Raw genomic sequence first — 13,137 nt, forward strand, 5'->3', positions numbered from 1 at the left:
TCTGCCTGCCCCCCTTCCCCCCCCCCCTTCCCCCCCCCCCTTCACTTCTGGCGGGTGGCTTGCACCATTGGCTCATGAATAGCTACAGTCAGGTCGCTCGTACAACACGGGGCTAAGCACTTGAAAAAAAGCTCAGATGGCATCACTCTGTTGTGTGAATTGTAATGGAAATTCTGCCAGTTGGAATCTATCTCGAAAACTTTGAATTCGAGCACTTTCCGACACCTCCTTTCACCCTTTGTCTTGTTGTGCTGTGAAGCGATGAATGTGCACTATGTCACCCAGATTTATGCTTTAAGGGAAATACCGTATTTGCACGATTCGAACATGACCCCTATTGTAACATGCTGGTAAGTTTACTACAAGAAAATTCGAAAAAACTTTTACACCGATACTAGCAAGTACATGTGAAAGACAACAGCATGTACCTGGCAGACAGAAATGTTTGAGGGGTGGGCATTTTAAGAATGAAGGGGGCCAAATGTTAAATTCGAGAAATTGAAATTGTCATTAGAAAAATTGAACAACCCTAGTAAAATACCGGGTATTGTGGCGCTGTGGCATGGTGAAAAGCGGAAATTCGATTTGCATGCAGCTTGCAGTGTTTGAGATTTCAAAGACACTTGTTCGGACTCCTTTTCACTTAACAAGGTGGCAGGAGGTGCGGCCTGCTACCGCTGGTGTTGCTCTCACACAGGGACCATTTTTAGTTCCCCAGGTGCGCATTTTAAATGGGTCAGTCGGAGCAGTAAGTGGTGTACTGAAAGCAGTGGGCGGTGAATCAGAGTGATGGGTGGTGAAGTGGAGCAGTGAGCGGCATTTCCACAGCCACCCACCACGGGGAGATCCCTGCTGGCAGAAGACATTTTAATTAATGCGCACACCTGTTTGCTTAAAACTGGAGTGTGGAATGTTGAAGGCGTTCACTATTTGAAGCGCCTTGACCTTCATAGTTCCAGATGTGATGGGCCGTTGGTTCATTCGTTGCTCCTTTACGAATTCCGCCATGGAGTCCTCAAGTTCTGAAAAATGTCCATGCTTGGGACCGGGGAATTCTTTCCTCAAAGTCTTTCATGAAAATATTTCTTTACACCAATCGTGCACGTGTCTCTGGACACCCAGTGTGCGTGATGCTGCTCAGTTCTTGCTCTTGGCAGACAAAATAACCTTGCGCCTAAAATAACGCTTCTTAGCATAACCCCTTTGGAGCCATAGTGTGAAATTGGGTGGTAATAGCAGCAGCAGCAGCAACATAGGCAACACCTAGCTAAGGTATGGCCTGCATGCAAAATTTCACTTGCGTGATGTTGCAAAATGTTATGGATTGAGTGAAATTGTATTTTGGAAGAGCTGGTGTCTGTGGTGAGGCTGCTAACTGATTTGGAGACGGTTTCACTTTTGAGCACCGTAGTAAAGCACACCCAAACTTGAAAGCAGCTTTTAGTGAAAAAAAGTGCGTGTTACGATCATGCAAATGCGGTACTACTCTACATTCAGGAAAGTTCGTTGCAAGTTTTCTGGGTTGCATTTTCCTGTTTTCTTTTTCTTTTTCTTTTGTGCCCATATCTAGGCAAGGTTGTAACCAGCAATCAAGTTTCTTTTGAGTTGGGAAAATGCCTATGTAATAAAAATGTTTGGTTGATTCAGGCTTTTGAAACATGGCTCTTTCTTTAGCTCAAGGCCTAATGACACAAAAATTTGGGGAGGGGAGGGAGGGAGTCTAGATTATATGTTTTGTATCTGGAAAATTTTGAACAGTTTTTGAATTTGTAGATAAAATTTATCTCCAAAAAAAGAAAAAAGACGACTTTGCGAAAAAAATAAACTGAGAAGCTTTATTAATCTTGGAGCAAATTAAAGATTTGGTTATTTTGGCTGCTTGTGCTGTGCATATTTATCAGAAATGAGGCTGGTGTGTCCTCGTATTGCATGTGAATTATATCAACATTCAAATTTATAGTTCCTTTTAATTTGGTTACCTGTCATATCACGAAGGTTAGCATGTAGCAGAATTTTTTTGGATGAAGTTTTAAAGGACCAGGCTGTGGTCTGCTTGAAGCTGTGCACTTCAGGATTTATGAATTGTAATGTTATAACTGACTTATGGAACAGTATTTTTGTATGCTTGATGTTAGGTGCAGAAGTATCAGTGTAGGGGTGTGCAAATACGCAAATATTTGAATACGAATCAAATAGTACCTTCATGAATAGTTTGATTCGCGAATCGAATATGTACTATTTGAACAGTTGAGTAGATTTTCCAGACGTTTTGAGCTCTGCAAAAGCAAGAGGTGTTGGCGCACGGTTACACACTGCTGCTACACTGTCTGCTCATTTTCCACCTACGCGGCAAGCTTCATCCAAATCGCACTTTCGACGAGGGCACCTTGTAGAGGCTGTGAATTTTATCGTTCAGTATCAAGTAATTTGCTATTGTGTCGATGAGATCACCTTTGACCATGCCGCCGACTCTGGTTAATTCTGCGATGGGATGTGTACATGTTAGAGCAGCTTCCACTAGAGCAATCAGCTGTACCAACTTTGCCTCCACTTTTGTTGTGTTCTTGACAATGCCTTCATTAATTTAAAACCACAAGATGTCCTGGCTTTTTTGCAGGCAGCTGGTGTATGCTTTTTGCGTTTTTTGTTTGTTTGTTTGTTTGTTTACATTCCAGACCACAGGGGATGAATTATGAATTGGCACGATAGTTTTACTACCTTTACTGCCTCTTTGTTGAACCAATGCAAGCCATCCCTCAGTTGCTTATCCTTTATGTTCGCCATGGGCTTTTGAAGGAGTGTCTCAGTGGGTTCCCTGATCGTGGTACCATAGCAGGCTGGCATTACCTCTCGTAGCACAGGCTTGTGTGCGGCCACTGCACTGCGAGTGTTCCTTCTCAACATATCATTTACGCTCGCCATTTGCTTCTTAAGAAGTGTCTCATTGTGGTCCGTGATTGTGGTTCCGCTGTGTTTTCACGTCATAATGTACCTGCTTGCAAAGTGCTCGCTTCAGAGTTGCACAGCGCTGTCTAGTCGTGCCTCTGATTGCAGTGCAGCAACTCTAGTGCCAGTCGTTCTTCAGTGCGCATCGTACCCGCTCCATATTCTTGGAAGTACTGCCTAGTAGTGGTTCGCCGACGAATGCAAGCTGCTGTTCCGCACCCTAACCTGGACTGCTGCAAGCGAGAGTTGAAAAGTGTGTTTTTTGGGTTGTAAAAACATCACGACTCCCAAACACGTGAAACAGCTTCTATTTTTGCAAGAAAACCCGTGAAAAATCTAGGCAAGCGACAAAAAAATTTAATATTTGATATTCGATTCGATATTCAACTTTTTTCCCTAATTTGATTCAATATTCCATTCAAAAGTTACTATTCGGTATTCGCTGAGATGGAATTACGTGTAGAGCAAGTTTGTGTCCTCCAGGGTACCTGCGCCAGCACGTACTGTTCTGGATATTTTCTTTTTGTCAAAAAGCTAGCTATTTAATACAAAAAAAACATGCTGTGAAACTTGACTGCACAGAGAACCTTGCATGCAGAGCTTATATGGGTGAAAGAGCTCACAGTAGTGATTGTTTTGCTTTTTCAGAGGGTTCCTCCAAAGAAGAAACCCAACTTATTACAGTCAGGTAACCCTACTTTTATTCATATTGGCAATATACAGTGATTACTTTAGCATACTTATAACACAATTTTGGGACATCTCAAAATGAGCATATTCAGTGAATGTTGCCTTAATTCAGAAAAGGAGGTTTTACAGTGCAGCCCATATGGGTTTGTAGTGTTTAGAACCTACGGAAAATAAGAATGGGAACAGAATGTTGTGGCTTTGTTTTTTTCTCTCAAATTTACACTGGCACACAATTTCTGCCACATCAATTATATTTTGAGAGTCTCAACATTTCATTTAGTCATCATAGCTTGCCTTAAGGCAAACAACAAAAAAAGGGATGGAGGAAGCAAATTTGCTTCCTCCATTCCTTTTTTTGTTGTCGCTTTGTAAGTACTGAAAGGGTACTAGAAACCAATTGATTTGTTCTCAGCTGCTTTGTTTTCTGAGTGGCTACGTTGCAAAGGTTGATCTCACAAGAAAATTTATTGTTCAGATAATGTTGTGGTGATAGGTTTTCTCAGCTGCTCTGCTCTATTTTTGCCATGCCCCAAAAGATTTATCAATGTAAGAAATTTAAGCTTGTCTTCTGCTGTAACTGCAGCCCTTAGCAAAAATTACCAATAGACAAAACCTATAGCTTATTGAGTTATTGACACCAATAGCTATTGGTGTATCAGTCGATAGGTGTATTGGTATACTGGCCTAGTCCTATAGGTGTATTGGTACCTATAGGTGTATTGGTATATTGGCTTAGTCCTATAGGTGTATTGGTATCATGAGCCTATTGGAGCGCCAATTGCAATATGACCAAATGGATGCCAAGGCCTTTAGCCCATTGCATTCATTTGGCCACATTAAACTTGCTTCAGCAAGTTTCTATGCACAATGTGGTCCCACCATCTTTAAAATACCACAAAGCGGTGAATGCTGGTTGACTGCAGCTTTATTGCACAACTATGTCCCACAGGCTGTCGAATTCCCGGTGCATTCCTTGATTCAGAACTGTAAGACCTGCAAAAACAGTATGACAATAATTAGAAACTTGTGCAACCATTGTACATATTTACAAGTGCATCAAGCATTCCGTCCAGGCAGAACAAACCAGACTCTTTGGCAGCACGCCACTAGACCCCAATGAACTACAGTGCATGAGTATGCTGCAGTGAATGGAATGCTCAGAAAGCTAGGCATTCCGTTTTGATTCCATCTGGATGAAACATTACCCACAGCACTTTGTTTCATCTGTACGGAACGCTATGTACACAGTCGTTATAGGAACGCAAAGTCCTGCACTCAGTTCACATGTGGTTGCATTGATAGTCGCTTTTGCAACAAATGAAAGTGCTGCTTGTTGACTTGCTCTGATATTTTTATAAAAAAATTTATCAGAAAGAAAAAAAATTCTACAGCGTTATAGTGAAAAAAAATGTATACATACCTTCCAATGCAAAATTCTGATCAGCGTAATGTGTGCACACCCGCCGCGGTGGCTCAGTGGCTAAGGCGTTGCGCTGCTGAGCACGAGGTCGCGGGTTCGATTCCCGGCTGCGGCGGCCGCTTTTCTGATGGAGGCGAAAAGCAAAAACGCCCGTGTGTGCGAGATTTCGGCGCACGATAAAGATCCCCAGGTGGTCAAAATTAATCCGGAGCCCTCCACTACGGCGCGCCTCATCGCCTGCGTTGCGTCGGCGCGTTAAACGCTACAATCAATCAATGCGTGCACGCTCGTCACCTCGTTGTGTGTGAAGACAAGAATTCTTGAATGCGAGCGGCGTCAAAGGTGTTTTTAAGTTCTAGTGCTCCACAGATGATGTCCCCCTAACTTCAAAAGTAATAAATAATGTGCGGCACTGAACTTCACAAACACGGTAAATGGTGGCTGCTTGCTGAGATGAATGACCGTGCCGTGGATCATGCCAAAGCACCGGACATGAAGGAAGCCATTTTGCTGTCCAGCATATGAAACCACCGCTAGGTGCATCTTGTCAGACAAGCATTTTGGATTAGTTTTAATTAAGATACTTCACTTTAAAATTATGATACAAATGTATAATGTGGGCTTAATTATTTTGCTCTTAATTTTGATTTTGTAGGGTTTATTTTCTGCAGATAATTGAAGTATGACACTTACTGTAAGAATGGGCACCCAAACCAAATATGGCCGCTCCTCGGCACAGTGAGATTTTAAAAAATAGAGGCTATGGTTATGGAGGTGAGAGCTGTTGCTTGCGAAAAAATATACAACTGCTGTGAAGCCCGTTCTACATGGTGCGTTTTTCGCCAGCGAATTTGGTGGAACGAACATTCGCACTTGCGAAGTTCGCAATGCCTGAAAATGTCGTCTACATGGCATGCGAACGGCGCGATTTTCGCACTTCAGAAACACATTGTTTGCAGACCGAATTAGGTCTGCCGCGAGCAAAGCTTGTTGTGCACGTTAAAAAATAAGTTTTATTGTACTTTCGGGGGAGTTGTTTCAGGTTGTTTTGCAGTAAATATGAGTTTATTAGCGGTTTCATTTAACGATTGCCAATTATTTTTCAATATATGCACACATAGCAGAGAAGACAAACACAGCAAGCAACCCTGGATTCGCTTGTTGTGCGTGCCAAGCACATTTTGGTGTACCTCGGACGGGACTTCTTCGGTTATTATGCACTTCTTCCAAACTGCTGTGATGTCCACGACATGCGTGGCCATCGATTAAACATTCATTGAAAACGGCGCTTGACATCGTGTTGTGAACACGCGTGCATATGTGTTGATGCGCCCGCGCTTACGCCGTGCGTATGCAAGCAATGCCATCTGGTGGCTAAGCGTGCAAATGGTGATGCCGTGACGTGGCTGTGACGTTCACCTAGCTGTGTTCCTATTGGCCGCAAGTTCTAGCCCCTCTACCGCCTCCACGCCGCACGAGCGGCGTTCGCCGGGGATGCTCGATCGTTCCCAACATTTGGCACTTCGCCGCAGCAACGAAAAAAGGTCGTTTTGCCGCACAAGCGGCGCCGCATCTGCGAATTCGCAGGGAAAATCGCACCATGTAGAACGGGCTTGAGCAAAGAATCAGATGCACAGCATTTTTGCTTGTCGCAAGCATTGCAGGCATCCACCATGCGTCAGCGGCTGCAACTCATTGCTACCGGTGAATTTTTAGAGCTACACGAACATTATTTTTTAGGCGTGGAATGCAAAATGCTTGCAGGTAACGTGAATTGAATGTCTTCGAGTAGAAACATTGCTTGCATGCTTTACTCGGCTATGAGGGCGCCGTAGTGGAGGGCTGCGAATTAATCTTGACCACCGGGGGTGTTTAACGTGCGCCGCAACCACGAGATCGACACACGGGCGGTTTTACCTTTCACCTCCATCTGGACAGCAGCCGCTGCGGCCAAGATCGCATCCCCGTCCTTGGGCTCAGCAGCACACCGCCTTAGACACCGCGGCCAGGGAAACATTGCTTTACACGTATAGTTTTAAATTTTCGAGAAAACGATTGATTTTTCAATAAGCCTTAAAAATACGCAAATATTGAACCTAACACTGTAAATGAAGCTTCTAATCACAACTCCAATTGACAACAAAACTTAGTTGTGCTCAAAAAGCTAACAACTCTACTTTTTATCAGTGAGCGTGAACTGATCACACCGGACAATGTATTTGACCAACCGATATCCTCTATTGGTCTATTAGGCTGATACAACCAATAGCTATTGGTCTATTAGACTAATACAACCAATACCAATTGGTCTATTGGACCAATACATGTGACTCTATCAGACCAATAGATTTTGTATTGGTCCTATAGATACTCAAATAGGACAAATAGCCTGACCTATAGAACCAATACATTATTTCTATTGGACTAATACAAATCTCTGTGGAAATTTTGCTAGGGGTGTGTGTTCAAAGGATCCCCAGGTGGTCAAAATCAATCCGGAGCCCTCCACTACGGCACGCCTCATCGCCTGCGTTGCGTCGGCACGTTCAACCATACAATCGATCAGTCAAACATTCAATGGAATGTGAAGGCCAGAGCTCAGGGTTGTTATTTGCATGTATGGTTGTGAGCTCGGCGTCTGCTTTCCTGACTTCATCATTTCTGTATTATGGGCGAAATTTGGTGGTTGGCAAAGCACATTTAGTGGGGCCATTTTGCAGTTGTAATGGATGTCAAAATTGATAGCACTTGGTGTGAAAAGAACTGTGCTCATTGGAACATGCAAGTGGACTACAAAAATGGTGCATGTGTGCTTATGAGGAGCCCGTTTTGTGCACTTTCGTTGCAGCGACAAAGCCACATCCCCACCTCCAAAGTCCATAACTGAACGAGCATTTAGGCCCAAGTTTCTTCGAAAGTTGTTCAAGTGAGTTGTCCTATTTCAACCTTTGGCCACGTGTCGCTAAGTGAGCCTCCATGTCCTTACATTATACAAGTCTGTCACGTGTAATGTTTATTTTTACATAAGTAACCGCAAGACTTGTGAGAGATCAGTCTACTTTTGCTTTAATTGCCGTGTCAGTGGGCAAAAACTGACATGGCAGAGGTAATTCTGGCTTCAGTAGCAAAAATGGTGGCTCTGGGTAATCCAACCTCGACGACAGTGGTGATCTGTATATGTATTTTGCCGCATTAGCTGCCACCAGAATACCTTGGTTTGCAAAGAATCATGGTCCACAAGATTTCACAAGCACATGTAGTATTTATGGCATCACTGTTTTTCAATGGAAAACTAGCCATTTGCCAGTGGTCCATTGTGCTGCAAGTGCGTACTTCTGAATGGCTGATATGTCCTTTTCATGGTAATGCCTTGGACTGCAGTTTCCAGACACAAGAGGTTTCAATGAAAATCTCTGTTTTTGTTACCCCAGAATCTTTCTGCAAGTCTTATTTGCATGTGTTGAAGACTGTCAAACTGTGAGGATGTTGATTTATTTTCTAAAGTTGTGTAGATTTCAGCCTTTGTATGAAAGGTGCTGTAGAGATGAATAGACGAGTATTTTTATTCTTCTCCGCACAGATATTTTTCCTTTTTAGTGCTGAGTGCCGCCATGATTGGCTGTGCTTTGTAGCCTGCTCAGCAACAAATATTTTTGCCGGAATCATCGCCATGCGTCTACTTTGAGGCAGGCTAAGTTGGTTGTCAAACAGTGCCTATCCCTGAAGTCCTTGTCACGTGACGAATGGCTCTGTGCAGGTTCTCCAAAGGTACCAGCACCCATGAGGACCAGATGACGCAGCCTTCCAGCCGAATCTGCCCCAAGGGACCCAATGCGAGCCTCCTGAAAGGGCCCAATGATGGCAACCTCCTGTGAGTGTCCTAAACAAGCACCTTTTCCGGTTGTTGCACTGGAGTAGATATGCCTGAATGCAGTCCGCTCTTTTTAATTGGAAAAAGAAGAGCAATCATTATCAGCCTGCTGTAGCTACCCGTGACCAATCTTTTGCACCACTGCCATAAGCATTAAATGCAAAACTCCTGCCTACTAATCTGCACTGAAACTTAACTTATGGGTTGCATTTGGTCTTCCCATTTTTCTTTAGCTACCGACTAATTTGACAGCTATGCATTTTTTTTCTATGACAAGATGCCCTTGTTTTATTGGAAATTAACTCTGCATTGGGATTATATATGGTTATTAGAATTAACTTGATTGCAATGTAGCATATTAATTCACAATGAACAAACTGAGCCAATATCTCTGTCTTGCTTTTGTGTGAAGGAAAAGAATAGGTGATCTGTGCAAACAACTTTTCAGGAAGGGCACTCTGGCCGTTAACCACTTTGCACTGGTGGGCATGCTGGACAAAGGGGGGCGGGAAGAAAACTTCCGAAAAAGTAGCCCCGCAGATCTAAATCGGGGGTCTGCATGATGTAAATCGGGGGTCTTTGACCGTGTTGGCTCCTAGAAACCATCAGTCTCGAAGCATGGCTATGGGGACCCACCCCTTGATGTTGCTTTCCCATAGGTTGTGTGTGGTTTTTTCTCGGGAGTATGTGTAATAGACTACAAAAGCGCTGCCATTTCATTTGAACAATTTATTGCACTGCTCGTTTGCTGTGCAGCATGAATGTTGACAGGCAGGCGAACTTTCTTTGCCTGCAGCAGTGGGTTAATGCATGCTCTTTGGGCCAGTGCCACGTTTGCACTACTCGATCCACTTGAATTCTGTGCGTGGGCATGTGCGCGCATGCATGAACACATGTGTGCAGGCGTTTTAGGTTGGCATTTTTACACATCTTGATTGTTGCTTGGAAAAGCCAGTAAAAGCTTGTGTTATACAAAAAGGTCAGGTTTGAAGTGGAGTGATCTCTTTAAATTGCCATAGGGTTTGATGGTGTGAGGGCTTCATGAACCTTGGATGCCTTCATGGAGCCCTTTGGGTCTGCAGACCAGTGTGTGAAATACATGGCTTTAAGTCCTAAAGGTGTTGCAAATATTCATAAATTGGAACACTTTGTAAATAATACTTGATATTTGTTTTGCAGCAGAAGCTACATTCAAGCTACATTAAGTTTTTTTTAATATTCACAAATTGGGAAATGATAAAGGTATACAGGTTGGCTCTGCCGCAACGTGCTGACTTTTCAAGCTTCACTGCATGCCACGCACTCTTGGATTGGCTTTTCTTTACGACCCTGCAGTATGCAAAAAAGCACCCATTACACATAAACCTTGTGCAAAACGAATGTGTGTTGTGTATGTCAGCTGAAGTGAAACAGTGCTATTTGCACGTAAAATTTACAAAAAAAGGGGGGGGGCCTGTTGTCGACAGTGGCGTGAGGTAAGAACCTAGGGTTGCTGCCTATTGGTTATTCTTGCCACAAGATACCCAGTCATACCAGCTTCTAGCATACCTAGCCAGAAGTTGCTGGGGGATAGGGAATACGGATATAGACAGCCTAATGTCAACTCAAACGTTGCACTTTAAAGTCTAACGAAGTCACAGGAACTTGCAGCTCGCTGTATGATTTTGATGTTGCTTGGCATGTCAAGCTTAACGTTAGGGATGCTTAACATTGAGTTGAACGAAAGCGATGATGTATGACTAAAACTCACGCAGTTGCATATCCACAGAGCGCCGCATAACCGTAGAGGGGTATGGGGCGATGCTTCCCCAGAGATATTCCATTTTGTGCAAGACCCAAAATTCTCATAACGTTGCCAACATGGCACTTTAAAAGTAATTTCATTGTAACAAAGCATACATGATGCTAACACGGTTCAACCGCTTCCAGAGCGGGGATTGGCCCCAGACTTCTCGTACCATTTTTCTTATTGAGCCCTAGTACGTGACAACATAGGTGCGTATACAATGAGCACAAAAATTGTGTTTATATATTTTATATACTATGCTTAGAAATTGGGCACAGGTAAAAGCAAGATATTTGTTATCAAAAATATTCAATTTGATTTCAGTAACACCAGCCATTTCGTAAATGTGGCATATATGGCCAGTTTTGTAATACACCAGTGTGCCCACTTGTATCGCAACCAAAGCTGCTGGGTGTGCCAGTTTTATATGTGCACCAAAACAACACTAGTAAGGATTCTATTCACTGGCTGACACGCAGGAATCGTTCAAGGAATTAGGTTTGCAACTTCTGAACCAATGGTTAAACACCAGAGCTGCTGCAGTTTGTCACTGAATTGTCAGATCATTACAGCACACCTTAGTAAAAGACAGCTGATCTGCAGAGCTGAACCAAAAAACTGCCGGGGCGACCCTTCTTTCAGAGGAATTGGGAACCTAGGGTGTCCCAGCTATCATGCACCAAGATTTAAAAAAAGAGTAAAGGCGTAACTCGAAGAAAACCTAGTGCATAATGTTCGCAGTACTGTGAAGAAGCGGAGAGTAATTTTTTCGTTAACGAGACTTAATTAACTAATTGTAATTAATTATCTAACTCGAGAAATACTGTCCTAATCACTAAAGTGTGAATGAGGCACTTGTAGGTAACCACGAGGGGCATCTAACTGCGGTATTTTCAGCGATGAACTAATTGCGTACACATTTATTCTGACTGATAAAGAAAACCCGCGAAATATGAAAAATACCACGTGACGGCGCCTCCGCGCGCACCGTAAAGCAACGCCCTCAAACAGGCTGCCTCTGAGTTAGCCAGAATGAAATAGACAAAAGAAAGAAAGAAGAAATCGCGACCGAGTTTGTTCCTTATCTGCACACGCGTCCCGCGAATCTTGCTGCTGCTGCTCCTTCCATGCATGCTATTATCAAGGTGATGCGCTGTCTCTTCGGGCGGGTAACACGCGAAGCAGTTGCTTTCAATCAGCTTTGTTTGGGGACGCTGCTTTACAATGCGCGCGTAAGCGTCGTCACGTGATATTTTTCATATTTCGCGGGTTTCCTTTATCAGTCAGAATAAATGAGTACGCAATTAGTTCGTCGCTGAAAATAGCGCAGTTAGATGCCTCTCATGGTTACCTACAAGTGCCTCATTGGCACTTTAGTGATTAGGACAGTATTTTTCGAGTTAGATATTTAATTACAATTAATTAATTAAGTCTCATTAACGAAAAAATTACTCTCCGCTTCTTCACAGTACTGCAAACATTATGCACTAGGTTTTCTTCGAGTTACGCGACTTCCTTTTTTTAAATCTTGGTGCATGATAGCTGGGACACCCTGTATATTTGGGTGCTGCTGATTCAGTCATTTCGCAAGGAACCATTCCCGTCACAGTATTATTTTTGTGTGCCCGCGTATTTCGACATATACACAGTCCCTGTCCCTCACAGGTCTAAATAATGGTCATTTTGTGTGTGCGTGTGTGTGCGTGTGTGTGCACGTGTGTGTGCGCATGTGTGCGCGCGCACGTGTGTGCGTGCATATGTATGCGTGTGTGTGTGCGTGTGTGCGCGCGTGTGTGTGTGTGTGCGTGTGTGCGTGTGTGTTTTGACACACACACATGCGGTTGAACCTCACTACAATGAACGCCACTGTTAAGAAATTTGTGCTTCAGTGAAGGATTTCTGATTTTTCTTCAGCTGCCCATCAGAGTTACTGCACAAACATTTTTTTGTTTATTTGTTCACCATTACTCTGAAAATTGTGCATTCATAATGTCGTAAATTGGTGCACACAGTCATTGTCATAATATTGCCTTTTTTTTTTATATCAACATGAAACAGCTCCCGGTGTAAATGCGTAGCTGCTGTCAAGGCACAGCCAAGCCATATCAAGACAAAACTGAATCTCCCAGTCCGTCGCACCAATGTTGTCACGGGTTTGTGCAAGAGTAGTTTGACTTGTAAGCATGGTACTGTCAAGTAAAAGGCAAAAAGTGAAAGTTTCCTGAATGATTTTGTAATCATAAGCGCTCACTACAGTGATGTGTCTTTAGTGGAAGATGGTGCTCAGGATCCGTGAAGCGATTACTTTTAAGTGGGGTTGTGCGAATACCGAACACAGTAAAAGCTTGTTAATTTGGCTTCCGTCAATTCGGAAATTCAAATAATTCGGCCTTTCTACTCCCTTCCTTCAAAGATGTGCATTTT

The 13,137-nt window shown here is 43.3% G+C and overlaps 1 protein-coding gene across 1 annotated transcript in view; it reads left to right on the forward strand.

Annotated features, from left to right (window-relative positions):
- The window catches only part of LOC144144453 (uncharacterized), a 61,313-nt gene that overhangs the window by 29,388 nt on the left and 18,788 nt on the right, over positions 1 to 13,137 (forward strand). Inside the window, exons 15-17 of the mRNA XM_077675906.1 lie at positions 3,595 to 3,634; positions 7,905 to 7,982; positions 8,814 to 8,927. Of these exons, the coding sequence (XP_077532032.1) occupies positions 3,595 to 3,634; positions 7,905 to 7,982; positions 8,814 to 8,927 (232 nt within the window). The remainder of the gene's footprint in view (positions 1 to 3,594; positions 3,635 to 7,904; positions 7,983 to 8,813; positions 8,928 to 13,137) is intronic.

This window comes from Haemaphysalis longicornis, unplaced genomic scaffold, assembly GCF_048455015.1.
Source record: "Haemaphysalis longicornis isolate Haplotype H1 unplaced genomic scaffold, Haemaphysalis longicornis Haplotype H1 scaffold_1, whole genome shotgun sequence".
NCBI classification, from domain to species: domain Eukaryota; kingdom Metazoa; phylum Arthropoda; class Arachnida; order Ixodida; family Ixodidae; genus Haemaphysalis; species Haemaphysalis longicornis.